Source organism: Chrysochloris asiatica, unplaced genomic scaffold, assembly GCF_000296735.1.
Source record: "Chrysochloris asiatica unplaced genomic scaffold, ChrAsi1.0 scaffold00040, whole genome shotgun sequence".
Lineage (NCBI taxonomy): Eukaryota > Metazoa > Chordata > Mammalia > Afrosoricida > Chrysochloridae > Chrysochloris > Chrysochloris asiatica.
In genome coordinates, this window is record NW_006408558.1 from 15,063,242 (window position 1) to 15,085,270 (window position 22,029).

Genomic DNA, 22,029 nt, shown 5'->3' on the forward strand with positions numbered 1-22,029 from the left:
TTCTCCATTGATAAGAATGTTGTTTATTGGTCCAGTGGTGAGGATTTTTGTTTTCTTGACATTGAGATGTAATCCATACTGAAGGCTGTGCTCCAGAAGAGTTGCAGGTTTAAAGTAAACGAAGCCTAATTTCATCATCCTCACTTCTAAGGAGCGTTCCGACTGTACTTCTTCCAAGACAGATGTGTTTGTCCTTCTGGCCGTTCATGGTCTAGTCAATATTCTTCACCAACACTGTAATTCAAAGGCATTCACTTTCTTTTTATTTCTTTATTCACTGTCCAGCTTTCACATGCATATGAGGTGATTAACACACCATGGATTGGATCAGGCACACCTTAGTCCTCAAAGCGACATCTTTTGCTTTTGAACAATTTAAACAACAGTCTTGAGCAGTGGATTTGCCTAGTGTAAAAATCAAATACATGATTTGATTTCTGACCACTGCTTTCAAGAGTGTTGATGGTGGAGCCAAGGGAAATGAAATCATGGACAACTTCAATCTTTTCTCTCTTTCTCATAATACTGATTACTGGTCCAATTGTGGAGTTGTGTTTTCTTTACATTGAAGTGTAATCCATACTGAAGGCTGTAGTTCTTGATTTTCACCAGAAAGTGCTTCAAGTCCTCTTTGCTTTCAGCAAGCAAGGCTGTGTTAGCTGCATATATCATTCTTCACAGGAAGGTTATTAATGAACCTTTCTCTAATCCTGATGGCATGCTCTTCTTCATACAGTCCAGCTTCTCAGATTATTTGCTTAGCATACAGATTGAATAAATACGGTAAAAGGATACAACTCTGATGCCTACCTTTTCTGATTTTAAACCACACAGTATCTCCCTGTCCTGTTAAAACAACTGCCTCTTGGTCTATGTATGTATGTTATGCATAGGTTCCACAATTACATGTTCTGGAATATCCACTTTTTACAACATTATTTGTCATTGGTTATGATCCACACACTGAAATGCCTTTGCATAGTCAATAAAGGACAAGTAAACATATTTCTGGTATCCACTGCTTTCAGAAAAGATCCATATTTTGCCTGTAGAATTCTTCAGTATTGCAAGTTGTAGCTTGAATTTTTTTTTCTTTTTTCCCCCATTCTTTCAGCTTGAAAAATGCCAAGCATGTTCTTCCCTTTTGGTTTTCAGACTCTGGGTTCATGACAATACTTTACTTTGTCTTCTTGAGCTGCCTTTTGAAATCATCTGTTTAGTTCTTTTGCTTTACAAAGGACAACCACAAAGATGACAGCTTTTTGAAAAGCCTTGTGGGGCTGTTTTGCTCTGCCCCACGGAGTAGCTGAGTCTGGATCAATTTGATGGCACCCAACAACAACAAAAGTTACAACCGAGGAGGCTTTAGCCCATTTGTCCAAAGCCAGCAGCTGGGACAAGCTGGAGTTACAGACCGCTCAGTCCCCTGAGAGACACCACCATGATTCTTGTCTCCACACTACATTTTTAATGTTGTTGTTGTTGTCAGGTGCCATCAAGTCGGAACCGACTCATGCACAGCAGAAGGAAACAATGTCCGATCCTGGGCCAACCTCACTACCGCTGCCACACTTGAGTCCATCAATGATGCCACCTGGCCAATCCATCTCGTTGGGGGTCTTCCTCTTTTTCTCTGACCCTCCACCTTACCCAGCATGACATCCTTCTCCAATGACTGTTCCCTCCTGACAATATGTCCAAAGTATGAGAGACGAAGTTTAGCCATCTTGGCCTCCAAGGAGCACTCTGGCTGCACTTCTTCCAAAACAGATCTATTGGCAGTCCATGGCACTTTCAGTATTCTCCTCCAACACCACAACTCAAAGGTATCAATTCTTCTACGATCTTCCTTTAATAGTTTTCCTTAAAAGTCTTCTGTTTTGTCTTAAACAATGTTGTTGTAGTTGCTAAGTGCTGAGTCAGCCCCCTGAATCATGGAGAACCCCAAGCAGAATAGAATGAAATGCCACGGAATCAGACCACTGTGTTTCATTCAGCTTTCACTGACTGACTTTTGGGATTCGATTGCCAGGTCTTTCTTCCTAGTCTGTTGTAGACTGGAAGCTCTGCTGAAATGTGCTCGGCGTCAGAGCCCCATACAAGCCTCCACTGACATACATGTGAGATTGTATATGTGGTGCACGGTCTGGGGATGGGACCTGGGTCTCCCATGTGGAAGGTGAGAGTCCTACCACGGGATCACTGTCCCTGTGTCTTAAGTTAACATTACCTGTGAAATTTGAGCAAATACTGATAGTTTTCTGACACATGTTTAAGTAATTCTGTAACTCTCAAAATAAGAGACATGTGCAGGGGACCACCTGAAATCATCCCATGTGCCCCCTGGGAGTGTGGAAGCCCAAGAGCTGCAGGCCCCTGACCCCTGCTCATGCACAATTTCGGGGGTTGGTGGTGACATCGCTCCCGGGTCCAGGCAGTCATGGCACGGGCCTCCTGGTGGGTGTCCGATGATGTCCTTCCCCACCTTCACCTCCCGGACATTGCTCCTGGGTCCCTGGGATAAAGGGCCTGGGTCCATGCAGGCGCGGCACGAGCCTCCCGGTGGGTGTCTGACGATGTCCTTCCCCACCTTCACCTCCCGGGACTTACCATGAAGAGAATGGAGACCAAGTTGGTGAAGTAGGCTGGGAATCGATCTTTCCAGGTCAGCTTCACCTTGTCTGTCTGCAAACACAGAACAATATCTGGTCATTCATGGGGACCGGCCCAGTGGGACAGAACCTGTGTGTACGTTGTGGAAAACAAACAAAAAAACGTCTGCAGGTGATGAGCAGGTGGCATGTCTAGTCACTTTCAAAGAAGCGTTTGGGGTTGTAAGGCCCAGGGAATAAACGTACTACGACGGAATCATAGAAATCGTCCCAGCCACTGCCATCGAGCTGACTCCGGCTCGTAACAACCCTATGGGACACAGTAAAACTGCCACAGAATTTCTGAGACTGCAAATCTTGATAGGAACTGACAGCTTTAGTGTTTACCCTCGGTACAGCTGGTGGGTTTGAACCGCTGACCTTTCAGTGAGCAGCCCAATGCTTAACCCACAACAATCGTTTAAAAACGAGACTCGGCTGTGTATGGGGCAGTCGTAATCAAATCAACAATCAGATACTTTCCCAACGATGCCAGCCCGGTTGAGTCTATGTCTGAAGCAGCCAGTCTCACTGCTGAGACGAGAATGTGCAATGAATGAATGGTACTGTGTTTTATCTCTGCCCACAGAAACCAGACTCATTCTTTCCATCTTGGGAGCAGGTTGGAACAGGCGCCTAGCATTACAAGTTAAAAGGCTGTTGGCCGAACAGCAACGCTAGACTGGGGTTACCCATGGCCCGAACGCTCTCGGGGCCTAAGACATATTTGGTCTGGAGAAGTCTTAGGTAGGTTGTTTGTCAACAACCCGGGGTGTTTCTAGAGTGAGGGGTCGGATGAGGGAGGGCTGTTCAAACAGACAAGCATACCACCCTAAAGGTCACTCATTCCAGGAGCAGGCGACATGCGTGTTAATGAGAAGACCGACTTCAGGCAGGCGACGGTGACAAGCACATCCCCCAAGTGCCACATGAAGCCAGCGCGACCCCACACCAACATCCACCCCAACCATGCAGTGATATCCCCCACACACGGACCAGCTCTTTGGGTGCTGATGGAAGGCAAAAGACTGTGAAGGTTAAAAATAAAAGTAAAACAATGGTCAGAGTTTGTCGAGGGAAAACACAACGGACTTGGGATCATCTGCACCCAGTCCCCGAAATGGAAAAGTACCAATTTCGCCCCTGCCATGGCGGTCTTAACCCTCTGCTTCCATTTGTTTGGTGGCTCCTCCGGAGTATGGCGCAACTTCTGAGGGCAGGCGGAGGGAACAAGAGAGGACCGCGCGATGAAGCGTTATAAAGCACCGGAGGACCACGGGCCCCCCTGGCCGCCACCTGTCCCCCCTGGCAGCCAGCTGGCTTCTTGGCAAGCTCTCTACGAAGACAGTCAGGTTCTGGGCACTTGGAACAGAGCTAAGGAACAGAGCCTGACATTTCTACGAGAAAGACCGCAACAAAGGTAATGGATGGGACAGATCACGGTTTTCCACATCAAGACTCAAGCCAGAAGGTTCTAGAATGTCCATCCCATCACATGTTGGCTAAGACCTCAATGATACGGCTTATTTGGAGACACTGAGGATTCAACAGTGGAAGTCATGTCCAGAAGCACAAGTTATTAAGACCTTACTTAAGTATGGGATGGTTTCTGTAAGTCAGTTTAGGGCTCTGTTGTTGTTAGGCACCATCGAGTGATGGGGTACAACTGTCCCATAGGGCTTCCAAATCTTTCTAGGAGCAGACTGCCGTATCTTTCTCCCAAAGAGCAGCAGGTAGGTTCAAACCGCTGGTCTTTTAATGATTAGTAGCGAGTGCTTAACCACCGTTCCATCAGAAGCTTTTTCTCTCTCTCTCTCTCTTTCTAGCACTCTAGCTGGTGGAAAACAAAACCCTTACAGGATACTGCATGAGTCAAATGAATGGAGGACGAATCACAGTGTGGCATTCAGAATTGGACCAAACCCAGGATCACCAGTAGAACCCGCAAAACTCATCCCCCCAGTACCTTTGTGGGTCTCATGTGATCAAGACGTTTGGGGTAAAACCAAGCCATAGACCCAGAGAAGCAGAGGGACCAGGTGTCTGGGTGGGGGTTTTTATCACATGTCTTTCAAATTCACTGTGTGGGGTCAGCTAAGTCCCTTGTATTAAAGCCAAAAATCCCCTTTTTATTCCTTAGGAAGATCAAGAAGATAAATGCATACCACCCAGTGGCCACTGAGTCAGTGCTGACTCCTGGCGCCCCCTAGAGTGTCTGAGTGGAACTCCACTCTACTGGGCTTTCACAGGCTGCTTTTTCCACAAGATCACCAGGACTTTCTTCCAAAGCACCTCTGGGTGGTCTCTTGAACTGCCAACCATACATGCTCACTCTAAGAGGTACTACCAAGAAGCAAGGGGTGGCCTGTCTTGGGAGCCCGAGCAGTCTCCTATGACATCTTTGTCTTGGGGCTGAGAACACCCCACTCAGAACTAGTCCTTGTTACGTACAGTGGAGGCTTGAGGGGCCACAGAGATAGTTAGCAGTGTCCACACCTCACTTTACAAGGAGGACATGTGGTCCAGAAGGGCTAATGGACTGGTGTGAGTCACACAGTGACCGCTTAGGAAACCAGGGGTGCTGGACACCCACACTTTCTGATGTGTCTCTTTATTGTAGGGACAATTCGTATTTCTGCAGTGACGTGCTTTATACTCTTGAGACCCAATCAGACTGAAAGAGGGTCTTCAAGGAAGTACGCCCCTTTTCTGCAGCCCAGATTTCCTGTTTTATAGGAACTGGAGTCCCAGAGAACCCATGTGGTGACTCCCCAGATGGGATTCTGGTTGTCGCCACCCCCAGCCACTTGGAACCAGCGGACTTGACCACATGACATAATGATATGTAAAGGCAGAAGTTCAGGCTTGCCTGACTGGGGTCCCAGAAGCTGACAGTGTAGACGCCCTGGCAGGAATCAGGAAAACAAAGGGATTCCTTGATTGTTTCGAGTCCCTCCAAGAACCCATGTCAACCTCCCCAGCCTCAGCACCCAAGCTGGCTCTGTGCGTAACCTGAAAAGCCAGGGGACTCCTGAGATTTGTAGGAACTGATGCTTTACACATGGTTTGTCTGTCGCTCTTTGCTGTGTTGTTGATTCCGGCTCCTGGCAAGCCGATGCGAACAGAGTAGAACTGCTCCATTGGGTTTTCAAGGAGCTTTCAGAAGCAGATTGCCAAGCCTGTCGTTGGAGGTGTCAGTGGGAATGCTCGAACTGGCAACCTTTGAGCTAGGAGATGTCACCAAGGGACTTCTTTGTGTACTGATAAGACCACCAATTAGAATGAGAGGTTTTGGAGAAAAGAAAGAAATCTGTTGCCAAAAGATGGTGCCTTAAGAATGTTATAAAAACAACACTTTTTCTCTTTTAACATGTGCTAGGGGTGGGTACCAATGATGCCAAATGGACTGAGAGAAAGTTCAGAAACGCTGTAAATTCTGTTGTTGAGACCTACCCTTAGGGGTAGAGCAAGAAGATAAATCTTATCTAATTAGTTAACTTGGGTGAAGGGAAAAAACCCCAAAATGAGTCCAGTTGCTATAGCGTCAACCTATGTGCTTCATGGGGTTTTTTATGGCAGCAGATCACCAGGCATTTCTTCTGAGGTACCTTTGGGTGGGCTTAAACCTCCAACCTTTGATTACCAGTTGAGGATGTTAACTGTTTGCGACACTCAGGGACATCAAATCGACACCAGTGCTGAGAACCAAGTCCAGCCTGGCTGGCTTTTTATAAATAAAGCTTTATTGGAACCCAGCCAGGTTCATCTGTTTGTGGATTGTCTGTGGCTGTGTCAAAACCTAAAATACAAACTCTGGTCCTCTACAGAAACTCTGTTGACCCCTGTCTACACTGGATGAATGCAGTGTAGACTGGTCAACAGATAGTTGATGGCCGGGGAGGGGGAGTGGGCAGTGACCACCATACCTCTTTGTTTTGGGACTCTTTTCTTAGTGACTTCTCCAAAACTCGGGCTTCATATTCAGCTCTGGGATGATCCTGTGAAAGAAATTGAGTCATGAGGGAAGTCTTGTTAAGCACCGTCTGAGGTCCTCAGCATGGGCGCCTTGTGGGTGGTAGGAAGTGGGATCAGTTCATAGCTGGCTGCTCTGCACATTTCAAATTCACAACTCCCCAAATTTAGTCAGGGTGGAAGCTTGGGATTCTCCCTGTTGGGCCAAGTCGGGAAGCACAGCCTGGTGGGAAGGCTACAAATCTGGGTTCTGGTCCCAGAAGTGGATTGTGAGTGCAAGGTGCCAGCATCCCAGAGCCCCACTTCCTCACTATGAGCACCCAGTCATGAACCGGCCCCAGCGAAGGCTCCCTGGAGGAGCCAGGGGGTTTCGGAAGAGGCGGTAGTGTGTCAGCAAGCGTGGGCAGACCACAGGCACGAGAGCAAGTCAGCAGAGGGCACTAGAACCGAAGAAGAGGGTTAGGAGAGACCCGGAGCTGAGGGAGAAAGCAGAGACCCTCGAGGCCAAAACAGATGGGGTAGGTGCAAGAGAAGGCCCCTCTTCCCAGGAGACAGGCTACGGAAAGATAAAGGAGTCAACAAAATTCCAAACCTTGACTGCCTCCTTCAGGAAACCAGAGAAGTAAAAACAAAAACAAAAAAAGGGTCTTGTTACTTTCATTGCTTTTTAAGGTGGTGGCTAGCCAGCTGCCACCGAGTCCACCTATCTCACGGTGACCCGGTGTGTGTCACAGTAGAACTGTGCTCCACAGGGTTTTCAATGGCTGACTTTTTGGTCTTAGATCCCCAGATCTTTCTTCCGAGGAACTTCTGGGTGGACTCGAACTTCTAGCCTTCTGGTTAGTAGCTGAGTGTTACTACTGTACCCCCCAGGGGCTCCCAGACATACACTATGTTCTTTAAAGGTCATTTTCTTAATAACTGCGACAAAAATAAAGGGGTACGGTGGCCAAGATGGACATGGGGTGGGGGTGGGGTGGGGAATATCAGGGACTTGTTTTAGGTCACTTCTGTTCAAGAAGGTTCAGAGGGTGGTCGCTTTGTAGCCCACAATTTGGGAAACCCCCAAGTGAGAGCTGGGTTGAAATTGTTTAGGGACATGAAGGTCAGATGATTAGATACACACCCCCTCTGCCTGGGGTTCAGACTTCATGGGAGGTGGAATGGGGGCTGCATTGTCAATGGTTCTGACGCCTGGGTCAGGGTGGGAGGGGCTGAACAGAAGAAACAACTCCTTCCTCCAAGTTTCCCCAATCAGAGGGACCCCCCCCTCTAGAAAGACCCACTGCCACTGAGTCAATTCCAACTCCTAGGACCCTACAGGTCAGGGCAGAACTGCTCCGGAGGGTTTTTGAGGCTGGTGCTATAGGAAAAACACAGGACTGCTAACCACAAGGTTCAGCAGTTCAAACCCACCAGCTGCTCCTTGGAAACCCTATACAGGGTCACTGAATCGGAAGTGACTTGATGGCACTTAACCACAACAATAAAATTTTATTTAAAGTCATCTCTCTCCCGTGGTGGATTCAAACCATCAAACTATAGGTTAGTAGCCCAGTGCTTTAACCAGTGGGTCACCAAGACCCCTTCATCCTGGAAAGGGTGCTCCAAATGGCTTTTTAGTCATGAAACCCTGGCTGCTTTACTCTGTCCCAATCCCTCCTGATGGAGATGGAAACAAGGAAGGCCCCTGGGAGGCTGGCTGACCCAGGCCCCACCATGAGACAGTGTTGGGGTTCCCTCTGTAAGAGCTGTGTGTCAGTCTGAGCTCCTCATTTGCCAAACAGGCTCATGAGCCCAGTCATGGAGGAAGGCTGAGACTTGGGCAGATGCAGGCGTGGTGCAGGTGTGGCTGGTCAGGTGACCTGCTCTGTCCTGGGCCCTGCTCTAAGCTTAGCATCTCCTGACCCAGTGAGTCTCCGCCCCACCCCCAGACCTGATCTCAGCCCTTGTTAGAGATGCAAGGACATGGAGGTACAGAGAGTAGAGTGACGTGCCCCAGGTCACACGGTGGCATCAGAGCTGTTGAGTCTCCTCCACTAACTGCAACTCCTTCATGTCCTTATTATATCAGGACAAAGGCGGCACACCTGGACTCTCTGACTGGACACATCGGGCTCAGGAGTGGTCGGGTCCACTTAGCTACAGCGTGGACCATGCGGTGGGTGGGGCAGCACAGTAGGGAGGTGAGCAGAGTGAAGGGGGTGATTTCCACAGTACAACTCAGAGGCACCGTTAGGTACTGGCGTCGCCCAGACCTTCTGTGCTGTGCCCTGACTGCCCCTGGGGACCACTGTCCCTTTCCATTCCCACCCACCCAAGGGGGAGTCCCTGACAGAAGTGGGGCACTGAAAACACTTCCTCGTCGGGGTCCTGGGGAGATGGCTCACTGCCCGTCCCGCTGCCAGTCCGCACTGAGCTTCCTGAGCTCAGAGAACTGAGACATCTGGTCTCGGTTCCCGTCTGCAGTGGGCCAGGGCTGTGTCTGCTTCCGGACCACGCCCAGCAACAAGCAGGGCACTGGCTCTGGAGAGTGTGGCTTGGCATCTGAGACACCAACACTCACCAACACTCATGGCTGCATTTGGGGACCGCCCTGGTGCGGCTTCGGTGGCTCACAAGGCCTGCCAGGCCACCCAGACCCCGCCTAGCAGCCCCTGGTGATGCGGTCAGCTCATCTGGGAGGGAGCCCTGGCATGTGTCCACAGCCACGCTGGTGGCTGGTGTGGCCATGTGAGTGTTGAGATCAGAGACATCTTTGAAGACATGAAACGGTCGTCCTGGCAACCGAAGGCCTTTGGCACACGGAGGGGGTGGTAAGGTGAGATGCAGCTGGGCTGCTCTGGGTCTGGGAGTGGACCCAACCTGGGACTGGGGACGGGGAGGTATCAGACTCACTGACCTCCTCCTCCTCGAAGCCTGTGAGGTCCCAGCGATAGTTGAGCCTCATCTGTTTCCGTTTCCAGTGTTCCATGAAGGTGGCAGCTGCAGGTAGGGAGAACAGGGTTGTCAGAGCAGGGAGCCCCCCCAAGAGTCAGATGACACCATTTGGGGAGCAAGCAGGACATAGTGGGCCAAGACTTCCACATGGGCTAACCTTCCTAGCTCTCTCCCAATGACCCCGTGTGGCATTTTAGAGAAGGAGAAACTGAGGCATGGAGAGTCAGTCCTACCACCAAGGTTATTTATCAAGGAGGTGGGGGTCTAGCCCCAGAGACTGTACTCTTCACTGTACTGTGTGCTCTTGTGGGTATCCCAACTCACAGGTGGGGAATGCTAAGGTTAGAAAGAAAAACGGGGTGCGGTCACACACTCAAGATTCAGTTCCAGGCAGGCGGTTTGGCTGCTCTGAATAAGAAGAGTTCAAATGTCTCCTCGTCCAGGAACCTTCTGGTCACTCCTTAAGTATCAGGAGAAAACCAGTTCATCTTGGGACCTGTTAGGGACTGAATTGTGTCCCCCCACCAAAAAAAGATATGTTACTAGAGAGTAGACACATATTAATGTGGGTGAAGAGGAAGGCATTACATAGTAAGAGGGTGGTCTGCAAAAAATGACGAAGGCAAAGGAAGACATTGGGAAGAATACAAGATTAAAGCCAACAGAGGTAAATGCTATTTTACGCCCAATCCTGCAAAAATGATCATTTATGAGTGATTGCAGAGATAGACACCCAAGCTGAACTGGTGTGGGAAGGAGAATGGGACTCAAAAAAACAAAGATACATTGCAGTCTTAATCCCTATGCCGTGAATGTGACCTTGTTTGGAAATTAAGTCTTTCTTTGAAGACACTGTCTGCTCAGGAAAACTAGTTGGGTGGATCCCCATCCTGTCTGGGTGGTATTTTATAAAGAGGAGAACAGACACAAAGCTACACAGGGGGAAGATTCTGTGGGAAGACATATATCTTCAAGCCAAAGAACATCAGAAACGTCCGGAGTTACAGAAGCTGAAGGAGATGGGGAAGAGAGAGCTGGCAGACAGAGACCCTGAATTTGGGCTCTCAGTCTCCAAAACTGTGAGACAGTAAATTCTCGTTCTTTAAAGATAGCCACTTTGTCGTATTTTGTTACTGCAGCCCTCAGAAACTGACTATCTCGGTCATGGTGTTCACACTGACTTCTATTACGAGCCCTATCCTGCGTCTTAGGACCCTTCTTCTATGTGGGGCAGGGGTTGGGCCTCACTCATCTGTGTTCTCCACACGGTCCACGGAATGGATGAATGACTTTGTGCATGAGTGCCCAACTTACAAACAGAGATGTAGCTGACTGACCCGTTGATCATTCACTCTCCCTCCCCATGAAGCAAAGTGAGCAGGGAGGGACAGGCTGAGGGATGGCAAGAGTCATGAGCAAGCCAGAGACACCAACACAGGGTATGCATCTTATTTAAACCTCCCAGGATTCCTGGTGTGGCACTGTAGGATCTACACCGGTCTGCTAACCACAAGGTCGGTGGTTCAAACCCATCGGCCGCTCCTTGGAAACCCTACACAGGGTTGCTGTGAGTGGGAGTGGACTCAACAGCACTACATAACAACAGTGCTGCTACAAGGTCAGCAGCATTCTCTCTCCCATTTTATGGGGAAAGAAACTGAGGTTTGGAAGGATGAAACTTTCTCTAGGAAGTGGGGGAGCCAAGATAGTGGGTGGGTTGGGGGAGGTGGCTTCAAAAAGTTCATGGAAAATGGAATTACAAGAGAATGGAAGGTTTTCCATAAACTTCTGAAGCTCACTTGTATAAGCAAAGCGAAGCGTGCAACTGCGACATCAGGGAAATTCACCAACTGAGCAGACTGCATCACGCTGCAGCCGAGAGCCGTGTGTGAGTCACATTCATCTTCAGAGAGGACCCGTCTATGCAGAATGAGCCTCTCACTGTTAAGGGGAAGCTAGAACAGGGCTTCAGAGTCTGCAAGTACACTTACTGCATTAGCAGCTGTGCTGACCAGGCCCAGACAGGAACCCAGGACTTCCTTAGGTCTTCCCAACAGGGATCATTTCATATTAGGAACTTACTGCACAGAGGATGGATGGGCTGGGAAACTTAATGTGTGTGTGTGTGTGTGTGTGTGTGTGTGTGTGTGTGCAGATCCCTAGATATTACCAAGAGCAGGAAGTGGTGAGCAAGGGAGCCTGGGAAATGTAGTTCAGTATGCCAAAGGGACCCTGGGGGGAGAACTCAGTACAGTGGAGTGGATTCCAACTCATAACATCCTAAATTGTTGTTTCTGATTCAGCCTTGTATAGGGTTTCTGAGGCTGCAAAGGTTTGCGGGAACAGAAAGCCTCATCTTTCTCCCACGGAGTGACTGGTGGGTTTGAACCGCTGACCTTTTGCTTAGCTTAACCCACAGTGCTACCAAGGCTCCTAGGGGTAAGAGAAGGAACTGGATAGTGTCTAACAGCATGCATGAACCTGGCCACTGAGCGGACACATACAGAGCATCATCAGTATGTGATGGGACAGGCGGGGAACACACACGGAGCATCGCTGTGGGGACAGGCAGGTCAAGTCTGGTTCCTGCCATGAAGATGCCCAGTGGTCTGGGGGCAGGCCCGTGTGCAGTGGGTACCACTTGCCAAGGAGGAAAACGATGATGCTCTGGCTGCTTCATTGCTTGGGAACAGTAGAGGAGGTCTAAGCTGCTCTCATGCCTCCACTCGTTCTGGAATTTTCCCCATTCCAGAGTTTTCTCAGCTGTCTCTATCCTTTGCCTGTGACCACGCTGCCTTCCCAGACCTCATTCAAACAGAGGAGATTAGCTCTCCGCACACCTGTGGAATTGGCCTGCTTCTCTCCTGTCTCCTGGCCTCCCCCATCTCCTTGTCATCCCCAGACTTGCCCTGGACCCACCCAGGAAGGTCTCTTGACTTCTATGGCCCACTCCTACCTCCACCTCCTGGACCCACTCTCCACTCAGCCACCTGCAGTGTGACAACGACAGTAAACACTGAATAAGGACTCATTCATTAGGAGTCCTGGTGTGGTGCTGCAGGTTAATGCACTGGATCGCAAGGCCAGCGGTTCAAATCTACCAGCTGCTGCTTGGAAACCCTATACAGAGTATGAGTCGGGATCAACTCAACAGCACTTAACAATAGCATTCTAACAAACAGTTTTGCACTTGGCTACCAAGGAGCTCTGGTAGTGTAGTGGTTATGAATTAGGCTGCTAACCTCAGAGTCATCAGTTCAAAACTACCAGCTGTTCCACGGGAGAAAGATGAGGCTTTCTGCTCCCGTAACCATTTACAGCCTCAGAAATCCTGTACAGGGTCGCTATGGGTCAGAACCGACGCCACGGTACATCACAACAGCAACAACCAACCCAAAGGAGTCCTGGTGTGGCGCTGTGGGCTAATGTGATAGACTGCAAAGTTAGTTTGAACCACAAGGTCAGCAGTTCAAGCTCACCAGCTGCTCCTTGGAAACCCTACACAGGGTCGCTATGGGTCGGAACCGACTCGACGGCACTAACAACCACCAACTCAAAGGTCAGCGTGGCAGTTTGAACCCCCCCCGTGGTACCATGGAAGAAAGATCTGGCAACCTCTTTGTGTAAACATCATGGCAACAAAGCCCCATGGAGCTCAGCTGTCCTTGGTAACACGTGGGATTTGCCAGGATTTGGAATTGATGTGATGGCACCGGGTTTGTTTGTTTTGATTTTCATTACCTGCCAGGCATTATGCTGAGCACTTTACAAACCTTAGTTACTTAAATCCTCACAACAACCCTGTGGAGTAGGAATTATTTTCATCATAAAGTAACGGAAGCCTCTGACTCATGGCTTGTCAATCAATGTCAGAGAGCGGATCTGGTCTTTGATGCCAAGAGTGGCCAGGGTCACAGGTGATGGTTTCCCAGGGCCAAACCCCATTGAGGTACAAAAGAACGAAGATGCAAGTCTCACCAATGAGATCAGAACATCCTGGGACCTAGAACCCAGGGGGTGGCTGGACACAAAAACACAGGGCAGATAGGCCACTTTGAAACAGGTGGCTGGGATCCACTCCTCTCTCTCAACGTTTGTTTTAAGGACACTATGCTGTTCTAATACAACTTTGCAAGGGAGCCTGGATGGAGCAGGTAAATGATAGATTTGGACCTGTCATGGGTCAAGCCTCGGTCTCCACATCTGGAAAATGGGCTTGATGACAGTACCTGGATGAGAGTGCTGATGGTGGGGCTACATGGACTTGTCCACAGCAGCGCTTGGAGGGGGTGGGAAGAAGCCGAGGTCCTGGCAGGTCTTCGTGTTCATTTGTGTGTGCATCACCGGCTGCAGCTGGTGGCTACCTCTGGGGTGGGGATGGAGGTGCAGACTGACTCTGTGATCCCTAGGTGCCTGCCAGAGTTCAGGTTTCTGGGGGCTCCACTGATCTTCCGAATCAGTGCATTCTTTCCTCTTTGACCTTGGCCTTCCAGTTGTCTTGGGTACAAGCCGAGAACTCAGGTGCTCTGATGCAGGTTAGAATCCCAGAGGCCAGTGTGACACGCACAAGGCTGACAGGGAGCGAGGGGCCAAGCTCTTTCTGAATGGGGTCTGGTCTCCACAATGGGGTCCCTGTCCGAGGTCTCCCAGAAGAGAGGCAGGCCAACTAGGTTCCAGTTTCTACATTGTAAATGCTCTACGTTCACACCAGCTGAGAGGGGCAGGGCAGCAGAGGCGCGCAAACCGACTGCAGACACTGGGAAGTCCAGAGACCCGGACCCCAGCAAGCATAGCACTAAGCGAGCCCCAATGGGATGGAAAGGTCCCTAACCATTCATTTCTCACTAGGTCATTGTGTTTACTCAGGGTGTACACTTCAGCTTCTTGGTGACCCTGGGGACCTGATCAGACAAGCCAGGTTCTGTCAGAGTGACCAACAGGCGCCGGGTGTAATGAGGTCATGAGGATCTGTATCACCCAATATGTCTGATTTATGGTGCTGGCAAAGAATACTGGACGCACCATGGACTGCCAGAAGAACAAACCGATCTGTGTTAGAAGAAGTGCAGCCAGAATGCTCTTTAGAAGCCAGGATGGCCAGACTCCATCTTTCATACTTCAGACATGTTATCAGGAGGGACCAGTCCCTGGAGAAGGATATCATGCTGGGTAAAGTGGAGGGTCAGCGACAAAGAGGAAGTCCCCGAATGAGGTGGAGTGGCACAGTGGCAGCAGCAATGGGCTAAAACATAGCAATGACTGTGAGTCTGGTGCAGGGACAGGCTTTCGGTCTGTTATACATAGGGTCGCTATGAGTAAGAACAGACTCGACAGCACACAACAACAACAACAGTGTGCTAATTCACAGACTCACCCACTGCCCCATAGACCTCTGTACGGTCGGAACCAGACCACACAGAATCCTTAAACCCACTGAACCCTTGCCATCTAGTTGGTGTGGCCCTGTAAGACAGAGGAGAGCTGCTCCTTAGGATTTCGGAGGTTGGACATCTTTATGAGAGTGGACAGCCTGAAATAGAACCCTAAATCATGCTTACTATCAATTTTAATCACAGAATAATAGTTGCAAATGGCTTACATGTTAATGTTTCTTAGATTATACGCATATGGACAAAACAATTGTTTTGTAAAATGTTTTAAGTAAACACAAGCCTGTTTTGAGTTTTTCTCCTTTTCCTTTAACGAATCTTCATTCTCATAAAAGTTATTGTTTGTTTGTTTTATTGTTAAGTGCTGTCCAGTCGCTTCCGACCCATAGCGACCCTGTATAGGGTTTCCAAGGAGCAGCTGGTGAGCTTGAACCACCTACTTTGCAGTCCAGCGCATTAGCCCATGGCACCACACCAGGACTCGAAAAGTTATTGATACAGGTCCACAAATAGTAATTTCCACACTATTGTAGCGAAAACCCTAGAGTGCCAAACGCAGAGTGGCAGAAGAAACCACGTGGTTAGAACCGCCTCTGTGATTGGGTAAAAACAGCTCTGACCACAAAGCCTTGGAGCTAATACCTGCAAGCTGGGTTTTTGGAGCCATGTTTTCCTTGTTCTAAATGACTGCAGGGATGAGTTTTATAAGAAATAACACAGTAACACTGTACAACAATCATGATGGAGTTACCTGGTTGGGTCAGTTCTTCCTGCGCGTCCCCATCCCCCACTGATATCACTGCTTGTCAGGTGCTATTGAGAATATCTCCCCAGACATTCAGAGCAAACCTGTGCCATATGGATTTTCAGTGCTGGGTCTTCAGAAATCGATTGCCAGACCTTTCTTCCTAGGTACCTCTGGGTGAACTTCCAGTTATCAACCGAAAGCATTAACACTTGTGTCATTCAGGGACACTCTTTCTCAAGTTGTGAGTTCTGGTGGAGTCCACTGGCACTCAGGGAGTCCCCGAGTGTGCTGAGGAGAACTCCTCTGTAGGGTATTCAAGGCTGTGACCCTTCAGAAGAAGATCACCAGACCCTTCTTCCGAAGTGTCTCTGGATAGGTTAGAACCTCAGACCTTTTCGGCTTAACCATTTGCATCCCCCCAACCCCCACTGCCGTCACAAATGGATTCTGACTCACAGTGAGTCTGTATAGGGTTTCCAAGGCTGTTAGTCTTTATGGGAGCAGAAAGTCTTATCTGTCTCCTGTCAAGCGGCTGGTGGGTTTGAACTGCCGACCTTAAGGTTAACAGTCCAGTGCTTATCCCACAGTGCCACCAGGGCTCCTACACATCCCCTGATTGGGTGTTAACCTATGAACCACAGCAGAGATTAACAGCTGAAGTCTCCTGATATCCTACCCAGCGGGGGTACCCCTAGCGGATTGAGCTGTCAACCCCACTAAGGGGGCTGATAGGCATCTCAGATCGGTTCATTCAAGAGAGTTCCCCCCGCCCCCTCCCCCAGAGCCCTGCCTCTGGGCTCCAATCAAACGACCTCCTTTGTTCTCTGGGAAGCTGACAGGCAGTTAAAACCCCACGATCTCACTCTCATTTCAGAAAATTGATACCTATGAATAAATAGCTAAATGGGCTGGAAGCTGTTTCATGTGACATCTCAATGGAAGCTTAGAAATGCCATCAACTCGAAGCAAGCAGTGAGCTGAGGGCTGTGTGGCCCACAGGACAGCCTGTGGCCCTGGGAACATGGGGCCCCTGGCTGCAGGTGGTGGGGACTGGACTCAGTGCCTGGCGACACCCAGGCTCCCTGCTGCCAGGTGGTACCCAGGTTTCCTGTGAGCAGAAGCTTTCAGTGCTGGGACAAAGAGCTACAGGGACCCAACGGGGAGAAATCACTAATGGGACGGCGATCCCATAGAGGCGAACAAGTAATTGAATAAGGGATTAAAAGAAAAAAAAGTCAACAAGCAAATCACTGCTAATTATGGCTGACAGCTAGTGTGAGGAAGCTGGGGGGATGGAAGACCTGATCTCCCCACTTATGGGCTGGAGAAGGGCCGTGCAGTATATGTTTCAGGCACAGCATGGGTTTTTTTTGATTTAGAAACAGCTCCTTTTCCCTACAAACTTCCTGAAGCTTAAGTTTGGTCCTCCCTACCCCCCACCCCCACTGGGATCAAGTCTGAACTTAAAACGACTTGGTGAATTTTTGTAGATGGTGATGCTTGCATCACCCATCATGGAAGTTAGGAGGCCTGGTGGTGCAGTGGGTTCAGCATTGGGCTGATGAATTGCAAGCTCAGCAGTTCAAATTCACCTGGCCACTCTGTAGGAGAACGATGTGGCAGACTACTCCCATAAAAAGATTTACAGTCTTGGAAACCCTATACATTGCAGCTAGGGATTGGAACCAACTCGACAGCACCTAACAACGACAACATACATATGATAGGGAATACCTGGTGGTGCTGTGGATTAAGCACTGAGCTGCTAAACCACAAGGCTGGTGGTTCAAGACCTCCAGCTACTCTGTGGGAGAACGTTGGGGCTGTCTGTTTCTGTAAAGATGTATCGTCTCAGAAACTCTGTCCTACAGGGCCTCTCTGAGTTGGAATCATCTTTATGGCTGTGAGTCTTTTTTTTTTTTAAAAACCTCTTTCTTTTTCTCAAGGAAAACCCTCAACAAGATGGACTGACACATAGCTACAGTCAGAAATCCTAACTCACGAATCAGAGGTGTGCCTGACAGTAATTTACAACAGGAAGTGCATGCAGGGGCTCAACCCATCTAATCTTCTCTGAAGGAGAGAGAGTGATTTATTTTCTGAAGGCAGTCCCCCGCAGAGCACAAACAAGAGGTTAGAGCTATCCCCTGTCACTTGTGGTCCACAGTTTTCATAGTTTCAAAAAGTGTTCACCAAACTGACCTAAGAGCTGGCAGAATGTAACCACTTTCAGAAATGAACGCTATCTGGTTGTTAACAATAGCATGTAACACCAGCAAGTGTAACATAGTTACCATGTTATATAATAGCAATTAGGACTTAACATCTCTTAAAACTTACCAGCTAGCAAGATGTGACAACTAGGAGATCTAACTGCTGCTAGATTGTAACAAGTAGCATCAGGCATACCAGCTGGCATGAAGTAACAGTTATCTGGATGTAACAACTAGCCTTGAACCACACAGAGAAACCCCTTGGCCTTTCAGACTTCATTTTAGGTGCAGCTCCTTTGATCAGACAAGTAGAAGATACAAACACGGTGCCACTGCCAAGAGGGAAACTAAAACCTTCCAGAAGGTGCACCTGGGCAGTACGGGATGATCAGTCCCAGGATTTGCTCCTACCCCAGCTATCCACAAATTCTGGATGCTCAGGACCACTTTGTGAGCAGCTCCCCTGTTCTTCCAGCCGAGGGATGGCCAGCCTGTGTCCACCTACTTAGTGAGAAACTGTGGGGGAGAGCCTCTGGGGAGCAGGTGGATGTGAGGTCTACAGTGCCCCCCTGCTGATAGAAAACACAGCAGATAGGTGGCAGGCAAATGTGTTTGAGCAGAAACATTCAGGGATTAGGATCTCATAGAGCTTTAGTGCTCCCCAAACAAAAGCTGTGGAGATGCTGGGTGGTCCGAGCAGTGACTGTGCTTAGCCTTAAACCTCAAGGTTGTTCATATCCACCCAGTTGTGCTGAGGAAGATAGGCCTGGCGATCCGCTTCTGTGAAGATCGTTATTGTGTGCTTTGGAGTTGGCTTCAACTCAGTGACCCTGTATAGGGTTTCTGAGAGCAACTAGTGGGTTTGAACTGCTGACCTTGAGGTTGCTAGTTCAGTGCTTGTCCTACAGCACCACACCAGGACTCTGTAAAGATTACAGCCAAGAAAACTCTACAGAACAGCTCTAGTCTGCAACGCATGGGGTCACTTGCTGAGCTGACAATGAGTTTGGTTAAAAAATTTTTTTTAAGCTTGTTGCTGTTATGTGCCGTCGAGTCGGTTCCGACCCATAGCGACCCTGTACAGGGTTTCCGAGGCTGTAAATCTTTACAGGAGCAGAAAGCCTCATCTTTCTCCTGTGGAACAGCTGGTAGTTTCAAACTCCTGACCTTGCGGTTCGCAGCCTGATTCGTAACCACTACGCTACCAGCTTGGGTGACACAAAAAGCTAATGCACTTGGCTGCTAACCAAACATTAAAGGTTCCAGTGCTCTCAAAGGTTGTGAGAATGTCCTTGGAAGGTTCTATGCTCTGGACCTGCTAGAATCTCTGTGTTGTCTCTTCCACTCATCTGAGCAAAGATCTGGGTCTATAAAACAGTGTGAACACACTACAAAACAGTGTGAACACACTACAAAACAGCGTGAACACACTATAAAACAGTGTGGTGCCTCAGAAGGAAAGCCTGGCAACCTGCATCCCCCAAAGCAGCCATTAAAACTCTACAGAGCACAGTCTGACTCTGACACACAGGAAAATACCATGAGTCAGAGATGCTGCAATGACAACAGTTGTTGTTTTGAGCTTTTTACTGTGGTTTGGGTGAACGTTTAGAGAGCAAATGAATTTTCCATTCAACAACTCAGACACATTTTGTTTCGTGATGTGGCTTGAAATCCCCACAGTGTAACTAACAGTATTCGACCCACTTTCACCTTGTGTTTCCAGTTTCTACTCCTCCTTTCCTGCCTGCTGAAATTTATCCCTGAGCAAATGCTGTCCTTTTGATTTCATAAGGCTGATTGTTCAAAGGGGTGAGTACCTCCCTGGTCTAATTGTTCACCTTATAAGTTTATCTATTGTTTGCGTGAAAGTTGTTCCCCAGGGATGGGTTAAAGTCCAGGCTTGAAGGATGTATTAGAGCCACAGTCTCGGAGGTTCCACCAGCCTCTATCAGACCAGGAAGTCTGGTTTTTTTTAAAAATGATTTTGAGTTTTGTTCCACATTTTTCTTTTACTCCGTTCAGGGCTTCCTATTGTGATCCCAGTCAGAGCAGTGGGGAATGGTACCCAGGTACCCTCTAGTTCTGGTCTCAAGCTGGGATTCACATGGTGCATTGGTCCTGTGGATCAATTGTTTTCCCTGAGTCTTTGGCTTTCTTCAGTCTCCTTGCTCTGGATGGGGCGGGGAACTGGTCTTTCCCTCCACAGCTGTACCGGGTGCTGACCTCCAAGACCTTTTATTCCCAGAGCCCGCCTTCAGCTGGAAATAGGACCATCCTGATTTGAGACGTCTGGTTTTTACATCCTGATGCTCCCTGGGTCTCTATGCTCACCTCCCTGGGAATAGTCTCACATGGTCACTTGTAATAGGAGATGGAGAAATCAAGACTCAAAATGTGCTCCTTTATGGAGGAGGAAGACAAAGGCCCAGCTGGGTATGTCCATAAATCATCATGAAAGAGGACACTTTGGAGGCTGGCTTTTGAGAGTGGTGCCAGCCTCAGTTTCCCCCCAGCCCTAAGTCACCTCAATGAAGAGATGGGCAGGGTGTGTGTGGAAGAGTGTAAACTTGAAGTCTGGTTTTCCCAGGGCCCTTGAAAGCTTTTGTTCTTGGTGGGGGCGTGGGCAGCTGTAATTTACACTCCTGTGATTCACATAGTACCGGCTTGGCCAAGCCTGCTGGAGTCTCCATAAATGTGGTGAAGCCCAAAACACTCCCGACAAACTGACTCTGAATCACAACCACCTTACAGGGCAGAGGTCAGTTCCGTAGAATTTCTGAGACTGTCAATCTCTATGGAGCAGACATAATTCATCTTTCTTGCTTAGAGCATAGGGTGGGTTTGAACCATAGACCTTGTGGTTAGCAACCCAACGCTTAATTCACTGATGTGAGAGTGCTGATAAAACACAGGTCTCTGGAATTGTCAGAACGCGTTTCTCCATCAGAGCTGGTTTTTTCCTGGGGTGGTGTTGGTGTTGGGGGGGTTGTTTCAGAGACTTGTTTTCTGCTGCCATTGAATTAGCCTCCAACTCACGATGACCGATGACCGCATGCACAACAGAATGAAATACTGCCTGGTCCCGCGCTAGCCTTGCCAAAGTTGTGGATCAAACTGTGCTGATCCTTACGGTTTTTTTCTTTTTGTGTGCATGTTTATTACTTTTCTCAATCTGTAGGGTTTTCATTGACTGATTTTGGAAGTAGTTAACCAGACCTTTTCATGTTTTCTGTGTTTGTCTGGAAGCTCTGCTGAAATCTGTTCAGATCACATCAACACACAATCCTCCACCGACACAGGTGGGTGGAGGCTGCACAGGAGGTACCTCGGCTGGGGATTGAACCCAGGTCTCTCGTGTGGAAGCTGATAGTACTATGAATGAACCACCCCCACCCCCATGCTGGGGGCCAATGTCCAGCTGTAGACCCGGTGGGGGGGGGGGTCCTCCCTCTGCTCTGATAGTTTCCTTCCCAGACTTCGGCCGACCCTGGGAACACTGTACAGCACATTCATGGAGGTTCACATCCATGTAAAGGTGATACCCTGGTCACTGTCCTAATCAGCTCTGGGCCTCTCTCCTTACCACAGGCCTAAGTGTCCCCTTACATGTGCGACCCGTAACCTGACTGTAAGTCAGGAAAACACCTTTGACACACAGGCAGACGGCACCGACATTCTTTACGTCAGTCCTTGCCGATTACTCCCGTTCCTCCTACACCCTCCCATCTACACCAGGAGACCCCCGGCAGACCTGAACTCCCACCAGAAGGCCTATACACACACACTGCTCCCTCTGAATTGTTCATTGGTGTAAGCCCAGAGGGACAAAGGCTGTATCCCTTTCTGCTTCCTGTGGTTTCCCCTCCCCGTTATGGGGGGGTGGGTATACAGCAGGCACTAAATAAATACTAGTTGAAGCAGTGATTCGAATAGTGTCAAAATGTGACCTTATTTGGAAACAGAGCCTTTGAAGATAAAATTAATGTTACAATTTAAACTCACTATCCACTCCTTGGAAACCCTATACAGAGTTGTTATGAGTCAGAACTGACTCGACAACACTTAACAATATTGGGTTAGTTCTTAGGTGTGGTCGAGCTGATCTCTACTTT

At 48.9% G+C, this 22,029-nt stretch overlaps 1 protein-coding gene across 2 annotated transcripts in view; it reads right to left on the reverse strand.

Moving 5' to 3' along the window:
* The window catches only part of ANO1 (anoctamin 1, calcium activated chloride channel), a 109,656-nt gene that overhangs the window by 30,758 nt on the left and 56,869 nt on the right, over positions 1-22,029 (reverse strand). The window contains exons 12-16 of one of the 2 annotated variants that reach the window (XM_006860820.1): positions 9,526-9,608; positions 7,216-7,227; positions 6,578-6,649; positions 3,784-3,861; positions 2,611-2,685 (exon numbers count right to left, since the gene is read on the reverse strand). In XM_006860820.1, the coding sequence (XP_006860882.1) occupies positions 2,611-2,685; positions 3,784-3,861; positions 6,578-6,649; positions 7,216-7,227; positions 9,526-9,608 (320 nt within the window). The remainder of the gene's footprint in view (positions 1-2,610; positions 2,686-3,783; positions 3,862-6,577; positions 6,650-7,215; positions 7,228-9,525; positions 9,609-22,029) is intronic. The other variant, XM_006860821.1, reaches the window with a different exon arrangement.